Raw genomic sequence first — 25,564 nt, forward strand, 5'->3', positions numbered from 1 at the left:
AGGCGTGTGTGCCTGGTCATCAGGCACCAGCCGTATGTGGTGCTAGTGTCAGCATATTGCCATTGACTATGCCTCTGAAATAGCACCGAGCAGATTGCTGAGCTTAATGTCTTCATGTGTGAAACATATCACCAGCAACATTGCCACATGTCCTTACTCCATGAGACACGTGGACAGATTTGAAATTTAACGCTGGAAATTGGCACAAAGCCTGATGGTTAGGAACTTTGAAACACCACCGCAACCACTTATACCACCAGCATCACATGTCGCCTGCCTTGCAAAGTAGTAACAATGAAAAGTCTCTCTAATCATGAAACTTCAAACCAGCTACGTCAGAGTGGAGTGCTGCTATACTGGCATATGTTAGGAGTATCTGCTATGCAAAAAAGAAAGGAAAAAATGTCTTTTATGAATTTACCTGCCAGTTTAGTTATTATTAGTAAAATCTGTTTGTCACCACATCCTTTATATTGAATTCATGTTTCTTGGCTTGACCGTCTCACATGAAAACCATCGTCTCCCAGCCTAATGTGGACTTTGGGAGACACTACCTATCAGTCTGTCACCACTGCCTGTACGAAGGGAGACCCAAAAATAACCGGAATTTTTTTCTAGAAAGCATATACTTTATTGTTTTCAAATACAACCTTAATCTCCTTCAAAGTATTCTCCATTAGCATTAATACACTTGTCCAAATGTTCATTCCAGTGTTCGAAGAACCTTTTAAATTCGTCCTCTTTGATACCTGCTAGCACTTTCATGACATTGCGTTTTACGTCTTCCACATCCGCAAAAACACTTCCCTCTCAGGTCTCTCTTCATCCTTGGGAATAGGAGGAAGTCTGAGGGTGCTAAATTCGACGAATATGGCATGTGGGTCAAGGTAGTCATCTTTGTTGAGGCCAAAAACTGACGAACGCTGAGAGCCATGTGCTTGGGAGCGTTATTGTGATGCAGGAACCACACGCTAGAATCCCACAAAGCCGGACATTTTCGCGACAAACTTCTGCGAAGCCGTTTCATAACCTCCAAATAGAATTGTTGGTTTACCGACTGGTTTTCAGGGACAAACTCAGAGTGTATGATCCCTTTGATGTGAAAAAAACAGATCAACATTGTTTTCACATTCGATTTCACTTGTCGAGCTATTTTTGGTCGAGTTGAGCCAGGTGACTTCCATTGTGATGACTGTTGTGTACTTTCTGGATCGTACCCATAGCACCATGACTCATCACCTGTAATGATTTTGTTGAAAAATGTGGATCATCTTTGAACACATCCTTCATTTCAAGGCAGGCATGAATGAGACGATCCCTTTGATCTCCAATAAGAAGCTTCGGCACGAATTTTGCTGCCACTCTTTGCATCCCCAAATTGGTTGTCAAGATGCGCTGAATTGAGCTCCAGGACAACCCAGACAAGTTCTCGAGTTGCTCGATTGTCCTGCATCGATCTTCACTGATGAGATCACGGATTTTGTCGACGTTGTCTTCACTTCGAGCAGTTGAAGGTCGCCCGGAACGGGGCTGATCTTCAACCACCATTTCTTCCTTTTTAAACCGGAAAACCATTCATACACTTGCGTTTTACTAAGAGCATGGTCTTTGTAGGCTGTCTGAATTATCACAACAGTTTCTGCAGCGTTCTTTCCGAGCAAGAAACAGAACTTCACTGCCGCACGTTGTTCGTAAGAACTAGCCATAACTAGCCATTTCCTCGTGTCACGTCTGCACTGTATGCATACTCAAAGAACTGCTAAAGAAACCACACTTCTCACTGTTGGGTGATGCCGCATAGCAGAATGACTCAGCAGAGCTCCTACTACAACCCTCTGATGGTGCAACCTGCTACTGCAAGTACACGATGTGCAGCATTACGATTCCGGTTACTTTTGGGTTCCCCTCGTATTTCAAAGTGGGACACTTATCACAACTAACTGTTCGATGGTGTTGGAGCTCAGCATGCTACTGACAGTGTTTACTGCAACAAATGTTGACTGTAGGTTCCCAACTTTTTGATGTTTTTGGAAGTTTTTGATTATGTTCAATGTTGTAAAGCTGCTTCTTCTCATGTACATGAAAGCTCTTTTTTTTCCCTGGTAATAAGGTGTTCATCATACTGTTTTGTTATGGAAACCTCTCAATGATTCAACAATGAAACACTAAAGAAATTATGTAAATGGAAATGAATGATGACAATTGAAGTTAATTATATTAGTACAAAAATGTCAACGACATTTCCAAAATTTGTCATAGTGGGCACAAAATGTACAGTACAATATGCCAGTGACTCAGTGGCAAAAACCGTTTCAAGAACATAATTAACAAAGAGATAAAGATGGTATTTTTGTGTTGAATTAATGACATCTGGTTGATTTTATCATGAATGTCACATTGTAAGACAGATTATTGTTAAAATATAAATTAATTCTAATAATTTGATTATCATTGTAGGATATAATTTTTATAACTCTGATTATTTTCTTTTTACTGATGTGAAGAAAATGTCATTGTGGTTAGTTAAAAGTTCTATATAGTTGCTCATATTTTTTTGTCGTAGCTTGTTGGGTACAACAAACCAGCAGTAATGCAAGTTTTCATTGGCACTGACATGGGCCGTGTTGCACCACATATGTTTTATCAAGCTTGCAGAGTAAGTGGGAAGAATTCTACACCGTGTGTGGAGAAAAAAATTGATGGAACAATTGTTATTGAAGTAGATTTTGATCCCACTAAAGACATGGTTATAACGTAAGTATTCTATATTTGCAATTTTGTATATAAATTAATATTAAATACCTGTAAAACTAAAGAACTTCTGTGTGGAATTTGTCTAATAAGTAATTTGACTTATAGCTGTGACTGTGTTGGGATTTTGAAAGAACGGAATGTTGATGTCGAGCACAGATTTCCCGAACAGTCTGGTACACGAAATAAGAAGAAATCTACTCGATGCCGTATGGTTTTTAGGACTACTATTACTCATGATGATGGTTCTACAGAAATTCTACAGACTGCTTCACAGCCCATTGTGTGCAGTAAGTGATACTTTAATGAAGCTGAATAATGATATAACTGTTAAAATGATATTGCTAACAGTACACTTACATCTATTTCAGCACAACCTCCTGGAGTTCCTGAAATTTGCAAGAAGTCAATATCATCATGTCCGTGTACAGGTGGAATGGAAATTTTTATTCTTGGAAAGAACTTTTTGAAAGACTCCAGGGTTTTATTCCAGCACAGTGACACAGACCCGTGCTGGGAAGAATCTGTCCAACCTGATAAGGAATTTCTTCAACAGGTAAATTGCAGATTGTATAGAATGAGCATGCATACGACCTCTTGTTTACATGTAGTTGTTTGCCTACTAGAGGCAAATGTTCTGGTTCAGTTTATGGTTACATGGTTTTAATAAGTCAGGATAGTTAGCCACTTTCAGTGACATTTTTCAGTATCATGCAATTGTCCAAGAATGCATGCATTCTCAGTTCAACTCCGGAACTTAATTTTCCTTTCTGTTTCTTTAAATACTGTAAATCTCCATGACCTACATATCAGTGGCAAAACAGGACACTGTTCAGGCTGTAGGAGCAATCCTTATCATTCTTTCTGTGCAGTTTTGTATCAGTTACCTCTTCACGTCCCTATCAGTATTTAAGAGTTCTAGGAAATATGAGAGGCTTCTCATACTATCATGATGTGTCACTTAACATTACCAAATCATTTTTCCTTAATTCTTGTATTTGGCAATTTAGTGTGAAGTGGTTTCTCATTTCAGCTATCATTGTCCTGCAGAAACACATGTTGTAAGACACGGTAAATATTCGTAGCTGTTCTTTCAGAGTCTCATTTTGTGTAGTGGTTATACTTTGCTTGCCCCATGCTGGAAAACAAATTACACGGCGATCCTCTGTCCTATCAGCTCTTTTAATTATTGTTGTCAAATGCTGAAGGGTCAATCCATATGAAGTGATTCAGTGAAGTTGTTTGACCATTTTTAAATTTTTGATTTTTTATATCTGCTTACCCTATAATTGAGAAATTCAAAACAGTATCGTGCACCATTATTGAAAGATGACCATTTTTATTTGTAATGCACGACAGTTTCCAATATGGAGACATTAGAATTAATTTGAATATCTTTGCACTGGGTTAAGTTACAACATTGCAGTTGACATGATTATTTTTAGAAAAGTTTCCTCTACACATTGTTTACTAGCCAAAATACCCTAAATTCAAAAGTAACCAGTCAACATGACCACCAAAGTTTGATATTGAAAATTTAGAAAATCCACTTTCTACACCCAAAAATAACAACCAAGGAGTGATTTATCAGTGTGTACTTTTTTCCCTCTAGTTAGATTTCATAAACTACGTGCCTTATATAGAGCAAGAACATTGACAAATGTTCCCTTATTTTTTGATAAATTCTTGAAATTTGAAAATCTTTATATTTTATAGAGTTTGGGGCTAGTTTTCTGTGGTGGGACTGAATATACAAATTTGATTTTCGCACATTTTGTACACTTATATTTGACTGTGATAAAAGATATGAATTTTTGAAAGTGAGGAAATAATTAACATTATGCTACAGTCAATCTTATGGTTGTTGTCTATTCATATGGTTTAGTGTTTCATTGTAATAACTTGTAACTTATATTTATTTAGCACTATCACCCTGTATGTAGTTAGTATTATTTATTTTAATAACAAAATATTAAACAATTGGATCTTATGCTTTAGTTCTATGTTAAAAAAATGCCCCTTTTACATCTACATTTATTCTCAATTAAGTAGCACATCATTAAGAGTTCGAAATGATAAAAGTAATAAACATGTGAAATATCTCTATTGTTGAGAAGGCTACAGTTTTGTGCATGAGTTTAGTCCTCAAGACAAGTATGTAAAGGAGTTCAGCAGACAGATATACAAGTCTGTACATGAACTGTGTATCCCCACGACACTTACTGGGTGTGGTATTGCTGTAGTCAGTCTCTTCCGAAACCTATGTTAGATAGGATGTACATACTTCATTGAGAGTGTAGAATATTTTGTGTGCTTTTGCTGTGAGTGTTATTTCTAACTAACTAAAATAATTTTAAAATTTAAAAATAAGTAAATTTGTAAGACTAATTGGAAAGTAAGAAAATGGATAACATTGTGCTCTATTGGGCAGATAGTAAGTGAAGTGTGTCACAAAACGGTTTATGGTTCAGTTTCAAGAAACTTAAAAAAATATTAATGACTTTGTTTAAATTATGAGTCAGTTCTTTTGTGTCATCTGTTTGCGAGTATCATGAGGAGAAATGTATTCTGAAGTACAGACATATTTTTGGGGGAAAAAAAAATGCTCTGATTCAACCAAATTTCATAAAAAAAAAGCCAGTTATTAAAGGTTCGAGGTAAATAAAACTTTAACATTTGTCCTTGTTAATTGTGAGTAAAACAGCTTCTTGAGTGAAACTTAATGTGATTTGTGGAAATTCCTTGTGCTGAAATTGTTATTCAGGAATATTCATCCTGGATTCAGAACCAGAATACCTTGTTAATGGCATTTATATTCCTGAGGAAGCTATTAGTCAATTGGATTTTGCTTGTTCTAATTTAGAGGTGTTTACTGCTTCGAAAACAAGAAAACCGAGCAGCGGAAAAAGAAAAGCAGCTATTGAAAGCAAGGAACATCGAATTTCAGACAAAATTAGAAAAGACACAGAATCACTCTTTTTTACCAATAGTATTTCTAAGAAAGAAGAAAACCTACCTCTAGAATCACCCAACACTGAATATTTGAGGTTAATCGAGAAATTAAAAAGTAAGTGTTCAGTTACAGTTAAAATGAAAAAAGTTAAAATTTATAGGTTTGCTCCCTGACTCATAATTGAGAGAAAAAATAGTTAACAATTTAAACATTTCTGATTGTTTGGTTAGACTAACCAAATCAATGAAAGAGCAAAGCATTCTACCAGTTTTAGAAAAGAAGAAGGGAGCAGATATAAGTGAAGTAACAATTGAAAAGATCCTGCAGTTTTTTTGAAGATGATGATAAACTGTAGAATGTACTTGGGTAGCCAAGATAGCAAAAGAGTTGTTATAAATGGAGTTAAAATAACAAACTAGAAATGAGTAGTGCTATGAAATTTAAACGAACTTTATCTAACTTTCAAAAATGCTCAAAATTTTGTGACATTCATCCTGAGTGATGTACTTTTGCCAGTTCCTCAGGAACACGCTCGATATGTGTTTGTTTATGTCATCAGAATGTCAAACTGTGGGTGCAAAGCTCAATGATGTTAACTACAAAGAGTTACTAGATTTAATAGTTCGTGGCACTAACAATTATGACTGGATGATGAGTTTGTGTGATAAATTTTTTGGTACAGAAACTGATCTTGAATTGTTTAACAAATCTGAAGAGAAAATGCCTCTCAATTTTACCTTCAAACGATGGGTCACAACTGACAGAGCTGAAATAACGGTGGTTAAATCTCAGGAAGGTTACATTGAATCTTTAATTGATAACTTAGATAATCTCCTATGTCACCACTATGTTTCTAAAATCCACAGCAACTTTTTGAAGGACAAAAACGCGTAGTTTTATGGAACTGCATTCATAGTCCTAGCTGATTTTGCAGAAACCTTTACATTTGTGGTTCAGGATAAAATACAAGGGTAACACTGGGTCAGTGACCAGGTGGTTGTGCATCCATTTGTTCTGCACTTCAAGAACGAGAAAGGTGAAGTTTGCAGTTATTCAATTTATATTCTAAGCAACTACTTGGAGCACAACACTTCAGTTGTCCATGTGTTTCAAAAATATGTAAGAAGTTAGCCACACTGGCCTTAACTGCCACAGACTGTGGTCATGTGCATTTTAGTTGTGCTTTTGACAGTGTTTTTGTTGTGTCTATCTGTGACTCAGCATCTCCGCTATATGGTGAGTAGCAATTATCCTTTACATAATATTGTTTCAGATGAAAGTGGTAGTCAATACAGGAACAAAAAGAATTTTACAAATCTTTGCAACCACAAAGTAGGTTTTGGGTTGGAGGCCGAATGGCACTATTTTTGCCTCTTGCCGTAGTAAAAATGCATGCAATGGAGGAGGTGGTACAGTAGAATGTGAAGTGAGTGAAGCAAGCCTACAAAGAATGACCACAGACCAAATTCTTACAATAGAGGACATGTATGTCTTTTGCAAGGATAATATTAAAGGCATCACCCTTTTTCTCATCAGGAAAGAAGAGGTAATCACCTTGATGTTGAAGCTCCTTTTGTCTCTCCTCTTCTTTCTCTCTCTCTCTCTCTCTCTCTCTCTCTCTCTCTCTCTCTCTCTCTGGGAAACATTCCACGTGGGAAAAATATACCTATAAACAAAGATGATGTGACTTACCAAACAAAAGTGCTGGCAGGTCGATAGACACACAAACATACACACAAAATTCAAGCTTTTGCAACCAACGGTTGCTTCATCAGGAAAGAGGGAAGGAGAGCTTTACAAAATGTCTGCTTGTGTCTGTGTATGTGCGGATGGATGTGTGTGTGTGTGTGTGTGTGTGTGTGTGTGTGTGTGTGTGTATACCTGTCCTTTTTTCCCCCTAAGGTAAGTCTTTCCGCTCCCGGGATTGGAATGACTCCTTACCCTCTCCCTTAAAACCCACATCCTTTCATCTTTCCCTCTCCTTCCCTCTTTCCTGATGAAGCAATCATTGGTTGCGAAAGCTTGAATTTTGTGTGTATGTTTGTGTTTGTTTGTGTGTCTATTGACCTGCCAGCGCTTTTGTTATATATAAACACAGATGATGTGACTTACCAAATGAAAGTGCTGGCAGGTCGACAGACACACAAACGAACACAAACATACACACAAAATTCAAACTTTCGCAACAAACTGTTGCCTCATCAGGAAAGAGGGAAGGAGAGGGAAAGACGAAAGGATGTGGGTTTTAAGGGAGAGGGTAAGGAGTCATTCCAATCCCGGGAGCGGAAAGACTTACCTTAGGGGGACTTACCAAAAGGTAAGACTTACCATAAGATAAGTCTTTCCGCTCCCGGGATTGGAATGACTCCTTACCCTCTCCCTTAAAACCCACATCCTTTCGTCTTTCCCTCTCCTTCCCTCTTTCCTGATGAGGCAACAGTTTGTTGCGAAAGCTTGAATTTTGTGTGTATGTTCGTGTTCGTTTGTGTGTCTGTCGACCTGCCAGCACTTTCATTTGGTAAGTCACATCATCTTTGTTTTTAGATATATTTTTCCTACGTGGAATGTTTCCCTCTATTATAACCATATATATATATATATATATATATATATATATATATATATATGAGAAATTCAAAGCAACTGTCAATGACAGCAACTGTTTCACTGTCTGGCATCTTGTTTTCACACCTTCTACTGTTCCCTGTTCCACTGTCCGCCATCTTGTTATCACAGCAGATAGGCAGTGACAGTGACAACTCAAACCACTGAACTTGGCAAAGAAGAAAATGATGAACAAAGAAACCATAAGTGAAACATAATGTAAATAGACACACACACACACACACACACACACACACACACACACACACAACCTTTCACATAAATTAGTAATCTCAGGCATAACCACAACAGTTTAGAAATTGTAATTTTTGCGTTAATGTTTTGCCTACATTAAGTTGTATATAGTTGCAGATGACAAACTGTATAGAAAAACAGACACTGTAAAAATGTAATACAGCAGGAAAACCAGGTAGGAATACACAATTTTATGTGCTCCTCAAAAACCTGTAATTACGATTTAGAAACTAATATTTGTGTGTATTTAAACAGTAAAGAACATTCCTTACGTTTAACACCCATAACAATAAAAAAAACACTGATGATGCTGCAACTGATGTGAAACATGTCTGGGACAAAAACAAAATAATGTTTGCTAAAGGCAGACCCCACTCAAAAACATATGTTAAAGAAGAGGTAGTTCTTCATATCAAAACTACAGTTCAGACCAGACTTGAAAACTGTATTGCAATAAAAAGAACACTTCAATTCCACAAATTCCTTGGCATTGCAGAAAACTTAGTTCAACACTATCAGAAATTGAAATTTCTGAGGATCATTGTGTCAAAATTACATCTCTGTCTTTAACATTAAATGATGTAGTGGCATGTGTGTATGGTGGACAGTGATGGCTTGCACAGGTTGAAAGAATAAGTTTGGAAAACAATGATGTTTTTGTGCATTTTTACCACCTTTCTGGCCCAAGAACGTCATTCAAGAAGTTTACTGATGATTAAGTTTGGATACCAAAGGAAAAATGTATTAAGGAAGCTAAACTTACTACAGCAACTGGGAGGTCATATTCTATATCACAAAAGCTGTCTGAGGATATAAGAGTTCTTAATAATCACCACTAGGAGTAGGAAGCACCGCACCTTGAAAGTATGTTGATTTAAAATATTTATTTTTGAAATTGTCAAGATAATATAAATGTTTGGTTCAGTAATTTTTTGAGTTTTTGTGTACAATTCAGCACCTTAACTTCAATAATAATTGAGTACATCTAACCACTATCACACATGAATTAGGCAACAGCCATAAGATCAAGTGTTGTACAATTTGAAATATTTTCTCATTTTCAAAAATTCATGTCATTGTTCACAGTTGAATATCAATGTTAAAAGTTTTACAGTATTTTGCTATCATATAGGCGTGCAAAACGTGCAAAATCAAATTTTTATATTCAGTCCCACCAGTGTAACTATCCCCAAACTTGAGAAAAATAAAAGATTTTCAAATTTCAAAAATTTATAAAAAAGTAAGGAATCGTTTGTCAGCATTCTTGTTCTGTACAAGGCTAGTAGTTTATGATATCTAACTGCAGGAAAAAAGTACACTCTGATAAATCACTCCTTGGATGTTATTATTGGGTCTAAAAATTGGATTTTCTAAATTTTCAGTACCAAACTTTGGTAATCATTTTGACTGATTATTTTTGAATTTATGGTATTTTAGATAGTAAACAACTTTTCTAAAAACAATCATGCCAACTGCAATGTTGTAACTTAACCCAGTGCAAAGATATTCAAATTAATGCTAATGTCTCCATATTGAAAAACTATCTTGCATTACAGATAAAAATGGCCATCATTCAGTAATGGTGCAAGATAAAATTTTTAATAACTTTTTTGAACTTCTCAATTATAGAGTAATCACATATAAAAAATATTTAAAAATGGTCAAGCAACCAACTTAATTTTTAGCGGAGGTAAGCCAACCTCGATCAGGTTTAGAGAGCTGGTAATGGTTTACCATAAGGAAATCTATATCTACATTTATACTCCGGAAGGCACCCAAAGGTGTGTGGCGGAGGGCACTTTACGTGCCACTGTCATTACCTCCCTTTCCTGTTGCAGTCGCGTATGGTTCACGGGAAGAACGACTGCCGGAAAGTCTCCTTGCACACTCGAATCTCTCTAATTTTACATTCGTGATCTCCTCGGGAGATATAAGTGGGGGGAAGCAGTATATTCAATACCTCATCCAGAAATGCACTCTCTCGAAACCTGGACAGCAAGCTACACCGCGATGCAGACCGCCTCTCTTGCAGAGTCTGCCACTTGAGTTTGCTAAACATTTCCGTAACGCTATCACGCTTACCAAATAACCCTGTGACGAAACGCGCCCCTCTTCTTTGGATCTTTTCTATCTCCTCCGTCAACCCGATCTGGTACGGATCCCACACTGATGAGCAATACTCAAGTATAGGTCTAACAAGTGTTTTGTAAGCCACCTCCTTTGTTGACGGACTACATTTTCTAAGGACTCTCCCAATGAATCTCAACCTGGTACCTGCCTTACCAACAATTAATTTTATATGATAATTCCACTTCAAATCGTTCCGCACGCATACTCCCAGATATTTTACAGAAGTAACTGCTACCAGTGTTTGTTCCGCTATCGTATAATCATACAATAAAGGATCCTTCTTTCTATGTATTCGCAATACATTACATTTGTCTATGCTGAGGGTCAGTTGCCACTCCCTGCATCAAGTGCCTATCCGCTGCAGATCTTCGTGCATTTCGCTACAATATTCTAATGCTGCAACTTCTCTGTATACTACAGCATCATCCGCGAACAGCTGCATGGAACTTAAGACACCAATGTGACCAGTAGGGAACTACATACATTATTAATTTGTATTCTCCACGAAACAAGAAAACTGGCTAATGGCCTGACTCATATTAGTCACTTGGTGTGGATGGAAGATTGTCATTAAGTATTTTGTTGGAGTGAATCATGGACTGTAGGAGAACTGGAAGAGAGAGAATCAGAATGTTCCGAGATGTGATGTTACAGAATAAATCTGAAAATTAAAAGAAGTGATAGGACCTGAGGACATTCTGTGCAGAATTGGTGAGAAAGGAATATCTTGAAAAAACTGATTAGAAGAACAGACAATGTGATTGGACATGTGTTAAGATGTCAGGCGGGGGGAAGAAAAAAACAAGAAAACACCTTGAATGACTCGTGGGGACAAAAACTTCAGGGGGAGACAGAGATCGGAATATATCCAGCAAATAATTGAATAAGTGTTCCTCTGAAATTAAAAATGGCACATAAGAGTGTGGCACAGGAGAGATGGGCTGTACATGTAACCAATCATAAGACCTGTTTGGGGGGGGGAGAGGGGAAAAAAAGGGCAGCCTTGGTAACCCCCCTTAAGGGTGTAAAGACAATGTCCCTCAAGGCACTGAACATTATGAAACATCTTATAAAAAAAATTGTGCATGCCTTTGGATGCAGTTGCATTAATGCATTACAAATGTTCATAAAGCAACTGAGATGCAGTACCAGGGAAAAACCAGATTTCTGCTGATCCAAAGGTGGTTGGCCATCCAGATGGTGAGGGAGGTTGCATTGTCTGTCTTGCTAAGATTGTAAATATTTTTGGTTGGGTCACTGGTTGCTTGGAGTCTTGAAATGCTGATGAGGACCACACTAGGCAAACATGAAGGTTGGCATCTTGTGTGACTGGGTGAAAGTAGAATCCACAGATCAGTGATAAGTGGCACCAAGTAGACAATATGCCCATTTCTTGTATGTGCAACCCCCTTTCATTTTTTTGGTTTCCCTATTCTGTACATTCTCTACCTTCTAGGGTAGAAATTTCTTCCATTTTTGTGACATTGGTCAGAAATAATATGTTATTCTTCCCATTATGAAATATGTTACTGCCCATTAAACTTCTTACGTCCTTCCATTTTATCAGAAACATTTTTATGCCTTTATAGTTTGTTAAATTTCATCAGGGCTTTTAAAAAAGCCATGCCATGTGTTTTACTGTCTGTTCGCAGGTGTCGTATACTTTATTGTACAGTGATCATTGTTGTTATCTTACACCATTTGTGTCCTGTATAGTTTACAGTCTGGACTGGGCTGCTTGGCTTCAATTGAAGCCCTTGGCATCTGGTGTCCTGTTCTTTGTTCACACAGTAAAAGCAGGTTTTAAAATGGTGCAGACATTTGCAACAGTCTTGGGTTTCAGTAATTTGTGGAGGTCAGTTGGTTTCGGGAAACTGTCTGAGGAAGGTGGCCACAGCAGTAAGACTTGTATCAGGAGGATAGCATTTCAGCTCTCAATCCGATCACCCAGATTTGTGTGCGTGTTTTTTTTTTAAAGACCTTCTCCATACTTCTGCAAGTCAGGCATGTGCTTGGTGTCTAATGACCTTGTTGTTAGTGGGATGTTAAACTTTAAGCTTCCTACTTCTTTCAGAAAACAGTGTTGGTAGTCAACTGTTTTATGGCTTCCTTGTTGAAGGATTTAGAAGGGGGGGGGGGGAGATTATTGCTACCTGGCAGCCTGTTTCACTTGTTACACGGAAATTTCTCTTTGATAAAGTGCCTTTTATATACACAGTTATTAAGAAGCTCTGTGCAACAGTGTTCATGAAAGCCTACCTTTGCAATAGTTTGCACTGAAAAAATTACCATAGTCAGAGTTCTCATTTCTCTGATTATAAACAGTAACAGGGGTGCCCATGGCTTATGAATGTGTCCTTCAAACAGTATAACTGAAACTTATATTGTTATAGAGTGTAGTCTTGGGTACTGTTCTGTAAAATTAATTGAAAGCAGTACTCATTCACTTTCTTGAGTTTTGAAATACAAATATCGTTTACATGTCAAAGTTATTACTGATTGTTAACAGAATCTTCCGTCGGTTCTTGGTAGAAGAACATTATAATAACTGAAAAGCACCAGTTTGCTTTTGTTCTACAATATTACTTTTATTGTTAACCGGTTTTCGGCTTACAAGGCCATCTTCAGACATTTACTGAGTATTATCACCAAAGAAGTTACAATGTTTGCAAACAACATTGGAAGAGAAGTAACACGTCTACTTACTGTGAATCGGAGTCCATAACTAACGAACAAATTAAGTGGTAATTGAAAATGCATTACTGTCTTAAAGTGTACAACAATGAATTATCTAATGCTCATTCAAGGTGAAATATACAGTATAGGTTACAAGTTGAAAACTACTGTCAATAAAATTCTTCTGTGTATGTGACTGCATTGTCAATATGTTAAGTTCTCCAGTGTTTCGGCCAGTGTTATAAATGGCCTTCCTCAGGCTATTCAGCTGAGTGACTGTATTGTCAGTATGTAAAATTCTCAATTTCAGCCATTTGTGACAGTGGCCGATACTTGGGAGAATTTTACATATTGACAATAAGGTTACATACCCTGAAGAATTTTACTGGTGGTGACAACAGCTGTGTAAGCTTTGACTTACATTCAAGGACATATATGTTTTCTTACTACACCATTTGACATTGAGATACTGTTTACTACATAAAATGATCTCAAAGTGGTTTTAGCAGTTTTCACAGTGTTTAATGACTGAGTTTGTGATACAACTTAATGTAACTAACCTTCACAAGGTGGATAAGAGGAGGGAAAAGAGAAACCAGAGTTCTCCTTTAACTATTCTGGTAGTGTTCTGCAGTAATGACAAAGCAAAATTCATTTGGTCATCCAGCTGCAGTTCTGGGTGGCCAGTCCAATGTTTTTTAAGCCCTGAAAGTATCTGTCTTCTCATTACCCAGTGTAATACTTAAAGATCTGTGGGAAGTATTTGCAAACTAAAAGCTAAACACCGCTCACAGATTAGGCCTTAGACCTGTTACAGCTGGCCAGCTGCTGCCTATAAAGCAGTATGAGGAGTGATCTGTGATAATGGGATATGTGATCAGCATTTTGCTAATCTCTGCAGCTGTCATTGCCAGTAAATGAATCCTGATGGAGCTGCAGCTTGTTTACACAAACAGGTCCTCATTTGGCATCATGGGGCTGAGTAGAGCCCATTCCAGACTTCGCTGCCTCAGAAAAAACATGAGGAGGTGCAGAGAATCAAACCTGGGTCCTTCCGCACCAAATGCAACAAAACTAATCATTCAGGTTTGGAGGCAGTCTGGGAAATGTGTGTTCAGTTTCTAAACAATTCCACTCGAAAGTGGAGTCTGTTTTCTAAAATTTTCAGCGTCAAAGGTATTCCTTCAGTTTGGTGCACACAGATCTCCCAATTTTTCTTCAACAATACAAGCCACTTTTTAAAGCGACTATTCCATTTTTATTAATGTATTTGTGCAGAAGCAGATTCTTGCTTATTGTGTGTAATGTGTTGTATGCTAGTGAATAATTATTTTTGCTTTCAGGGTGTTGGCTATTCTGGTCCACAGTGTATGACTGCCAATACAAATCTTCTTTTTTTCCATGGAGTTTAGGACATTATAGTGCAATATAGTAATACCTTCACTGTTTTCTTTTTTTTCTCCAGAGTACCATACTGACTAGAGTGGGCTGGTAACAATGACTGTGGTATCTATTTCTGTATTCCATATTTTCTTGTGGATCATATTTTTTTTCAATAAAGCACAGAGTTTTCGTGTTGTTTTGCACCTCTTACAAAATGTGGCATCCACAATCTGTATCTTTTTTTTTTGTCTTCATGCCATCCTCTGATCCATCTCTATCCTCCCACTGTCCCCCCTGTTTGGGACACCTCTCATAATCTGAAATATGATGGCAGTTTTTGCACATACTTTAGAAATACCTGTATAGCAATAAATGCAAATGAACTGATGAATCACACATTTCTATATGTGTTTATCTTCAGTTATTTTTAATTCCTCTCATCACTTCAGATTTCAGAAACATAAACATATCAGTGACTCTATATGGATTAAACAGACATACTTGTCAATATCCTTTCAAGTGTAGAAAGCTACTGTCAATGTCCAGACAACTGGATGAAAGTTTTCTTCATAAATAAAACATAATGACATGGTTGAAAAGAAGATTGATTACAGTATCCTCACTCAGAGTGACACTTATTAAAGTATTTGCTTGTTATTCACAGAGTAATTTTGGCCATTGCAACAGCATTGATTCAAATTATTAAGTGCTTAATTGACTGCTTGAAGAATATCTTTTGGTAGAAAATGTATTTTTTCAGTACTTTTTCAAGACAATGTTTTTGTTTTTTGTTTGCAGACTCATCTTGTGTGCACAGTCCCCCCATATAGACGGATAGACATCAGTGAACCAGTGACAGTGAAGCTGCTTGTTATGTCAAGTGGTAAGACAAGTGAACCTCACACATTCACTTACCTGCCTACTACAAATCCTGTAGTAGCTGCAGCTCTCCAAGCCCCAGGTAAACAGAAAGTGCACTGAGCTTAAGCCATGTGGCCATTTTATGAACAGTCAGTTTAACATTATCAGGCAAGAGAAGTTATTTGCAAGTCAAAAATTTAATGCCATTTTACCGTTCACCCCTAGATGAAAGGTATCACATGTTGAAAGTTTCATTAATTGTGCTCATCATCCTCATATTATACTAAGAACTGCAAGAATTGATTCCTTAAGAGAAACAAGAGAGATTTTTATGCCTCTGGCCCGTTGGTGGGAAAAGAAGTCTTGTGAAAGCTGTTTGTAAATTTTAAGAAAGTCTTAATTATTAAAATGTGGATTATTGTTCCAATAATTGGAAATCCAAGAATTAAGAGTCATCTGTTTCAATTCACAATGCTCATAACTTTTCTGCCATTTCATATGGTTAATCATGGTTCGGAACACAAATGCTTAGTGAAGATGTGGATAATACTAAGGAAATTTAACTTCTGTTACTTCTCTTACTTTCTTGTACCTTAATTTTTTATTTCTGTAAGCCTTGTATTTGGTGTAAACAAGACACCATGCATCCATTTTATGGACAGTTTTTTCAGTTGTAGTTAAATATACACACATTTTTCACCCATGAATAACCATAAACTGACTGTTCTCAAAACGTATGTTGCTCTATAAGCATGCTTACTTTAGCATGCACACAATGATGCAGATGTGAAACTTATTGCTAGCTTATATTGATTTTGTTTTTAATGGAATTCAGTCACATGGAGGAAAACAGTTTTTCACTATGTTCATGCAAATTACTTAATTCTGATCGGAGTCAAATGCTATTTTTGCAGAAGTGTAGTTATTATTACAGTTTTTATAACTTAATTGAAGCTAGCACTGGGTGTCACATTTATTTAAGTGAAAAAGTGGCTTCAGTTGCGAATCTTGTGACCCAGTTTACTTATTTTTTTTTAAATAATAAACTGAGCCATAAGGTTAATACTGTTGTTGCTTTTGCACTTTTTATTTGAAAGAGAAAGCAAATGCACATGGCTCTTTTGTTTTGTGATATTTATGTATGTATGTGTGTGGCTGTGAAATGAGCAACTGGTGCCTGTGCGTGTATTCTGCATATATAAGTTTGATGTGTGAGTGAGTGTACATGTGCCATTTGCTTTAAATTATGTAATATTACTTGAGCAAAGTTCCCTCTGCTTAGACAGTCTTGAATCACTCACTGAACAATTCATTTTATTGCGTTAAGTTTCACAGAAAAAGCTTTACTGTGTATTGCATAATAAATAAAACAAACAGTTTTCGTCTGAACAGCCTAGTTATTATGCATGTTTGGGAACATTGTTCTTGCTTATAATTTTGATTGGCGTAAGATCCAAATAATTTGCAACATTTCTTGATTTTTATGCTTTGCTTTAAAAACTGATTTCTTTATTAAATGAATTTGGAAAGAAAATTTTCGAAAGCTCTGTACAGTAGAGCTTAAGATTTTCGTAACCTACTAGTTGCTTTCATATGTAGATTGGTCACAATAAATATGATGTTCAGTTACTTACAAAGAATACAGATATTAAAGTAAAATTAAAATTATTTCGGTCCAGTATCACACTGAAGATCTTACGCCAGTCCGTTGAAAGGGTTTCAATATATCTTATCTAACGTGATTTTTCTATGCATTTGCTTGTTCCCCTCACAGCAGAATTTCAGGTCAAAGCAGTTTGGAGAAGGTGCATCTTGTCAGTCGAGCGCCAGGGGGTACGCCCGGGCTGCGCTCGCTAATAATTCAGGTTCTGTCATCACGGTGACTACTATACTACACCTCATTACACTACACTACACTACACTACACTCACCCATTGTGCTCTGTTCTCATTTATTCGGTATTCGGTCGCACACATTGGCATCTTTTGGAATTGTCCTCACTTTTAGCATTGTTCATGGTTGATGTGGTATACCTTGAATAATGTTACTCGTTTCTGGGGCAAAAAAAAAGGACAAGTCTTATGATATTACGTCTTTTGTATTTGTTAGCATTCACAACATTTTGTAGAGTTTCTTTGGCTGATATACTCATTTGTTCATATATTCTGTTATTTAAATAAATTCATTTCGTTATTGAGAATATTTGATATTGATATTTTGAGGAGGGGGGAAGAACTGTTGCTCTTACGTGTGTGTTTGTATGTATATAGATATATATTTTTTGTTATCACCTATCATAATCACCACACAAAACCATTTTTATTAAAACAATTAACAATATTTGGTTACCATTTGTGAGCACACTTTGCAATTTTTCACAAGTTTCTACAATTGTAACATTAAATTTTATATTAATGAATACATTGCTACTAACTGATGTTGGAACATTTCATTTGTGTACACACATAAAGGTTTTTCTGTTTGAACTTTGTATCTGCTGATGGTCTTTTAACTTTGTTATAGAAACTATGCGAGATTGATTTATTGGCTTTCTCGTGTGGACATTATCCTGTCTTCAGTGAGGTAGTATGTTACCAGACCATTGTAAAGAATCCATTATAAGCATTAGATATTCCTGAAAATGAAGAGCATTACTTGATCTTCATTTTGCTTTTATCACTCCCAAATTGTCCGCCAGTATGCCTACTCAGAGGACATTGTTACATGACCATTCCCATTGTTTGCCATGTTTTTTCCATAAATAGTTTCTAAAGTAAAATGTTTGAAGAAGTTCCATTTGGGATCCAAGTTGTTATGACTAGGCATACTGGGTAGGTCTGTTTTTAGAAGTTATTTAACTGAAGTTTCACACATTTTGCGGCAGTTTCCAAACTTCGTGTAGGGCATGTACTAACCTAAAGTTCCATTTGTCGATGTGTGTTTTTTTCCTTCTTTTTATATTTCTTTATACACTTTCAATAAGATAAAGAATGAAGCATATTATATAAAAGTTTATTTATGTATAAATATTAATTTGGGAGCACTGAAGTAAAATGTAGTTACAATTTACAAAGTTATGGAAGTAAATGACTGATTAGAGTGGAAAGAAGTACTCCTTTGCAAATAATAACAGCAACAATGATAACAGTAATAATAATAATGATGATAAAAAGCAGAGCATTTAAATATTCATATGAGAGTAGGAGAAAACTTTCTGTGGATTAAGTATTCAACAGGAAGCTTATAGTAAATAAAATGGAGAAAGAGATACAAAATTCAAATTAATTTTTTGTTATACGTTTTCGATAAATATGTGAGTGTCTGCTTATTTCACAGAACACCAGTGGATGGAAGGCGTTCTGGGTGGTGCGGATATATTATTTGTTTCCAGGTTGCTGGCTGCAGTTCCAGATTCACTAAACATCCATCTGCAGGTCCACAGTGTCTATTGAGTCAAAGCTGTGTGTGTGTGTGTGTGTGTGTGTGTGTGTGTGTGTCTGTCTGTCTGTCAGAGAGGGAGAGAGAGAGAGAGAGAGTTTTAAGGACAGAGAGAGAGTGTGTGTTTTAAGTGGAAAGAGATATATGTATGTATTCCAATGTTATATCTTTCTTGATACAGATTTTTCGTACAAGTGCTTACTAAACTGAATCACTGTTTAAAAAAATTCTTTATTAGCTGTGCAGTCAGTATATTGCATTGTGCTTTGGGTGCAGCTGTTGGTATTCGTTCTGGGCTTTACATAATTACAATGCTTTTGTTTCCTTTGTTCTGCTTGTTAACAGTGTGATGTGAGTTTACTCAAATTTGCTCTGCATGTCTTGTGGGACATAAAAAAAAAGTACAATATTTGTGTGACCCCAGTAATGATACTGAGATTATCATACAACTTCTGAGGCAGCTCAGCTCCTCTGAAGAGTTCTCCTGAAAAAGAGACATGTTAAGAGAACTCCAATTTCTTTGTTGCCACTGACTAAATTATCCTCTTGGCGCAGCTAGATTGCTGCTTACCTCAGATGCAGTTTCACTTGGGTCTTAGTGTCCAGAGATGACACTTTCATGCATACATGTTTTCTACTTCTGATGAAGGACGTAGTCCAAAAGCTGAATATTTCTAGCATTCTTTTTCATTGTGCCTGTCTGTGACTCAACAACTCCTTTCCATGTCATCATAAATTATTCTTCTGTTTGTTTGGTTTTGATTAATTTTCGTGAAGTAATTAGAATATTTAATTGAGAGTTGTCATATCCTTTTGTAGTTTGCAGACTCAAGTGGATCAGTGTGATGAATGTATGTGTTTCTAAGAAATCAGACATGTACTACTATAAAAGTACATGTGGTTTCCAGCAGTTTAATTAGGTGATATAAAAATTTTTCTGCATAGACTCTAAAGATAGTAGAAATACGGTATCGTTATGTTCTCGTGAATTTACATGCAGTAGAATCTGTAGCACTTGAATATTAATGGGAAAGTTGTCATTTCAGTATCTACTGGAGAATGAATTCAGTAGGTTATTGTGAGAGTGGCTACAACTTCTTAGTGATTCTGAAAGAAATAGGCATACAGTGAAAATAAATATGAAGAATATGAGGATGGAAGTTTTGTTACATGACATTTGTAATTGGTTTCAGCTTTTGATTTTTGTTTTATTTTTCCAGCTAATATATTGCAATCAGCTCAAATTATTGCACGATTATTTTCTATTACCTCCCCTTTCTAACAGTATGGTTCATAGTAACATCGCCCCCCAGGGGGGGTCACTGCTCTTCGGTGAGTAAGTGCTTGGCTACCATGGGACCTCAGCCATTTGCAACCTTACTTCCTCTTTCTATGCTGCAAACCTACACTGTCTCTTACCTCCTCTGACTTTCCAATGGATGATCCTTTTGGTGCAGACCCTGCCAGGACTTGGTTCACAATTTTGGTCCGTTTTTCTAGTTTCACTCCTGGCACCGTCTTCACCTTCTGTTAATGATTGCGTGGTCCCAATTATTGGCCTAGACCTGCCATCTTTTTCAAATTTTATGGAAGTGCTTGTTGTGCAGGGAAGGTCACCCACTGTGGTGTATTCTCCATCTCTGCGCACTTCCACCCTGGCACCCTTCCTTCCTGTTGTTGTACATCCAAAACCAAGCATGATAGCCATCTCATTGGGGGGCAGGTAGTCAAGTACCTGTACAGTGGTAACCCCCTGATTACAAAGAGACTGCACTGTTTGTGCTTGTGCTGCATAACCCTCACGTATGCCATGGAATATGTGTCCATCATGACTGAGGCATGGGGACTCCCAGGAATGGCTTGCTGTGCAGGTAGCCATTGCTGTGAATGGTTGACATCCATGGGGAGAGCCCCTGTTTGGAGTGTATGGCATCACAGCAGATAGTCCACACATGAAATGACAAACTCTTCTCCCACTGGCAGTCACATGGTCTCAGCAGTCTCTTTGCAATGGACAGTCTCGTATGATGCAACTAAGTATCAGCCCAACGCATTCCCTTTCCTGGCCACGTCACGGAAGGAATGCAAGACTGGACAACAAGCAGCAAAATCCTCCTCCCCAATACCTGGTCTGTACCAGGACCGATGAGAGCTTTTCTGGCCACCAAGTTTTTTTTTTAAATACATTGATGACAAACACAGGGAAGTCGCAGCCATGTCTGAGTCTGAGATGAAGAGCAGTTCCCATCTGATTAAAATGTCATCTCCTGTCCAGTCACAGTTGCTGCTCTCTTGTGAAAAGTTGGGTGACATGTCCATGACTGTCACTCCCCATAAGGGTCTCAATATTGTCCTCTTTTGCAACTGATGATGAGTTGCGGGTCAACTTAGAGTGACAGGGGATGTCTTTCCATTGCACCACCACCCCTGACTGCAGGGATTGTGGACATCCTCTGCATGCAAATGTTTCTTGTGCCCCTCCCCTCATCTTTGTAAACTGCGGTGAGTTCCCCTCTCCTTCCACAACAGATTGCTCCATTTTTAAGTGTGAGAAGAAAATTCAGGAGTATAAGATGCTGGACAAGCTAACATATCAAGAGGCAAAAAAAAAAAAGTATGATTGTGTTAATTTCATACAAATTACACAATCTTACGCTGCAGCCGCAATGTCGCTGCCCTCTCTGTTGATGGTGCCTTTCTCTGTTGTGCCTCTTACAGTGAGCCCTTAGAGATGCCTGCTGATATCTGCCCCGCAAGTGGTTCGGGCCCCCTGGTGCTTTCTCCACACTCGCTTCAGGAGCATTGCCTCGCTACCTGCCGGGGACAGCGGTCCCCATTCCCAGCTGTAGGCATCTCAACCTCTTCTGCCTTCTCTAGCTAGGAAGAGGTCTCCTGGGACTCTTTCTTTCTCAGTTCCTACTGCTCCACAACAAGATGTCAGCTGGTGCCTGAAGGAACCACAGGGTGCTGGCCATTGGACTTCTCGATCTTCCCCTGTCCTTGAAACCATTTCAGAAAAACATTCTCGGTCCTCATCTTTTGAGGAGGAGGAGGAGGACAAGAAGGATAAAAAAAAGTCTTCTACAATGGAGGAAATGCTGGTGGCCACCATGCCACCGGACTCTGAATGTACTCCTGTGCCCAAGGTGGAGATCCCAGTGGCTCCTGAGGCATGAGATCTCCCCAGGCAATGCGCCACAGAACCTATGTCAGTGGATCCCCTGACGTCTCAACCGGTGACAGCACATGACCCTGAGTCATAACCTGCTCCACATCGGTTGCGACTGTCTGATCCTCCAGTGGAATAGTTACGGATTTTTTCGCTACTACTATTGCTGTCCAGGAAACATGGCTTCTAGCAACTTGGACCTCTGGCCTTCATGGCTACCGAGGTTATTTTAAGAATCATACCGACTAAGAGAGGGTATCGGGTGGAGTTCTTACGTATGTGCTGAACTCTATATACAATGACGTTGTGCCTCTTGATACACCATTGGAGGCTTTGGCTGTTGGGGAATGGGCGCATCAGGATTTTACCATCTGTAATGTTTATTTCCCTTCCAGTGATGTGTCCCAGGATGTACTGTCTACATTATTCTCTCACCATCCCACCTTTCCTTGTCTTGGATCAACACCCGTAGCCCTCTGTGGGGTGAGCAGTGATCGCTGGCAATGGTAAAGACATCGAAATTTTACTGGCATATTTCAATCTTTGCCTCTTGAACAGTGGTGCCTCCACACACTTCTGTGTGACATGTGGAACTAATTTGGCCATTGATCTCTCTACCTGTCCATCATCTACCGTCTGTCCACTGGAGGGTCCGCGATGACCTGTGTGGTAGTGACTACTTCCTGATCTTCTGTCCCTCTCACAGCTTCGCTCCCCTAAACTCCTGCCTCTGTAATTATGGCTGGGATGTGTTCACCTCTGCTGTCGTCCTTAGCTTCTCACCGCAAGGAAGTATCGCTGCGGCTGTTCTGCATACAATGGCATCCATTCTTTTGGCAACCAACCAAACCTTCCCCTCTTCCTTAAGACCCCATCTTTGGAAGACATTACCCTGGTGGATACCAGAGACAGCTGCGGTCATTAGAGATCCGAGGCATGCTCTCCAACACCATAAGCGGTACCCTGCACTGAAGCACCTCATTGCCTTTAAACAGCTTTGTGCCCTCATCCGCTACCTCATAAAACAATAAAAGCAAAAATTCCAGGAATGGTATGTTTCCAACATTGGATGAAGTACCTCTCCATTTCAGATATGGGCAAAGATCAGACAAGTCTACAACTTAGAGTCCCCTGCAGGTGTACCAAGTATTTCCTTAGATGGTGCCATTTATACTGGTTCAGATGCTGTCACTGAACATTTTGCTGAGTATTACGCTCATGCATCTGTGTCTGAGTATTATCAGCCCACCTTTTGACCCATAAAACAGCAGGTGGAGTGAATGTGCTTACCTTTCATTACCCATCGCCTGGAGCCGTATAACGCTCCATCCAGTGAATAGGAATTCTCCAGTGCCGTAGCCCATTGCCTTGATACAGCCCCAGGGCCAGGCCACACAGCCTTGTCCCCTTTAATTGGATCTGGAATGAAGTTGAGTTTGCATCTCAGTGGCAAGAAAGCACGATAGTCTCGCTACTGAAACCGGATAACAACCCCTCTCGAGATGGACAGTTATTGCCCAATCAGGATTACTGGTGTTCCAAGTTCCTCGAATGCATAGTGAGCAAGTGACTGTGTTGGCTCCTTGAGTCTTGGGGCCTTTTGGCTGCATCTCAGGGCAGTTTTTGCGAAGGCTGCTCCTCTGCTGATAATTTGGTTTACCTGGAGTCCACCACCCAGACAGCCTTTGCATGTCGTCAGCACCTCATTGCTGTCTTTTTGACCTACAGAAGGCTTATGACATGACATGGTGTCACCACGTCTTTACTACGTTACATGAGTGGGTCTTCCAATTTTTGTCCAGAACTACACCAAATGTTCCAGGTTCAAGTGGACGCTTCGCTCAGTACCCCCCTCTCTAAAGGAATGGGGCCCCACAGGGCTCTGTACTGACCATTCACCTCTTTCTGGCAGTTGTCAATGGCCTAGTGGCGACTGTGGGGTCATCGGTATCACCCTCCTTATGTGCTGACGATTTTCGCTTTGGTATTACTGCTCTAGTATGGTTGTGCTGAGCTTAGCCTACAGTGTGCCTATGAAAGACGCAGTCATGGGCTTTCCCCATGGCTTTTTGGTTGTCCACCGCCATGACTCACGTCATTCACTTCTGCCACCATAGTACTGCCCCCCCCCCCCCCCCCCCTACACAAACACACAGAGCTTTACCTAGGTGATCAATTACTTCTTGTAGTTGAGACTGTCTGGAACTAGTCTCCAGTTCCTGGGACTATCTTCAATTCCTGGCTGATGTGGCTTCCCCAACTTTGACAACTTAAGCGAAAGTGCTGGTAGTACCTCAATACACTTTGCTGCCTCAGTAGTACAAGCTGTGGGTGCAGATCGCTCTACACGTTTGCAGCTCTACAAAAACTTCATTCAATGGGAATCTTGCATATGGTTCAGCATCACCCTCAGCATTGCAGATACTGGACCCCATTCATCATTGTGGAGTCCGAATTATGACAGGAGCCTTCCAATCGAGCCCTGTGAACGGGCTACTAGTTGAGGCTGGAGTCCCTCCGTTACCTATCAGCTGCCAACAAAGCTGCTGAATTGTGCTGCCTGAGCACCCCAACTACCGTGATCTTTTCCCTGGAAGGTGGCTCCAACTCCCAAAACAGAGACCCAGAACTGGGTTTACAATTGCTGCATGCCCCAGTGTCTCTATTTAGAACTGCAACTTCCTCCACTGTCGCCTCTGGTCAGGGATACATCGTATCTGCCCCCCATGGCATGTGCTCCAACCTCGGATGTGTCTGAAAGTCTCCTTTGGTTCAAAAGGGTCTGTTGAGATCACGATTTTTTGCTGCCTCTTCGTGGCTGTCCTTGAGAAGTATCTGGGTTCAGAAGTGGTAGTCACTTATGGCTTAACAGTCAGTGGATGAATAGGCTTTGCATACACACATGCAGCAGTGAACTCCAGCTTCTGCCAGACGACTGCAGTGTCTTCACTGCTCAATTAAAGGCCATTAAATGATCCCTTATCTATGTTTGTTCTTGCACTATCAAGAGTACCCTAATCTATAATGACTCCCCCAGCAGCCTCGGGGCTATAAACCAGTGCTATTCTCCTCGTGCACTGGTTACGGCTGTCGAGAATCGTGTCTCTGACTCTCTGACCTCCATCAAGCTGGGTGGCCAGTTGTTTTCGTTTGGACCCCCCAGTCATGTTGTGATTTTGCAGGATGCCGATTCTGGAAATGGGGGTCCCAGAACCAGATCTTTGACTGTTCGTACACCATCGATTGCTGGAAGTCTAGAACACAGGTTGGTCTGCTGTGATCTACACAGATAAACTGAGGACAATTAGGGATACCACGACCGCATGACAGTCTTCCCTGCTTGC

At 39.0% G+C, this 25,564-nt stretch overlaps 1 protein-coding gene across 3 annotated transcripts in view; it reads left to right on the forward strand.

Moving 5' to 3' along the window:
* LOC126262561 (nuclear factor of activated T-cells 5-like) overlaps nt 1-25,564 on the forward strand; it is a 419,353-nt gene that overhangs the window by 360,298 nt on the left and 33,491 nt on the right. For all 3 annotated transcript variants that reach the window (XM_049959258.1, XM_049959259.1, XM_049959260.1), the window contains exons 6-9: nt 2,564-2,754; nt 2,860-3,041; nt 3,123-3,307; nt 15,551-15,713. In XM_049959258.1, the coding sequence (XP_049815215.1) occupies nt 2,564-2,754; nt 2,860-3,041; nt 3,123-3,307; nt 15,551-15,713 (721 nt within the window). The remainder of the gene's footprint in view (nt 1-2,563; nt 2,755-2,859; nt 3,042-3,122; nt 3,308-15,550; nt 15,714-25,564) is intronic.

This window comes from Schistocerca nitens, chromosome 6 (assembly GCF_023898315.1).
Source record: "Schistocerca nitens isolate TAMUIC-IGC-003100 chromosome 6, iqSchNite1.1, whole genome shotgun sequence".
In the NCBI taxonomy this organism is placed as follows: domain Eukaryota; kingdom Metazoa; phylum Arthropoda; class Insecta; order Orthoptera; family Acrididae; genus Schistocerca; species Schistocerca nitens.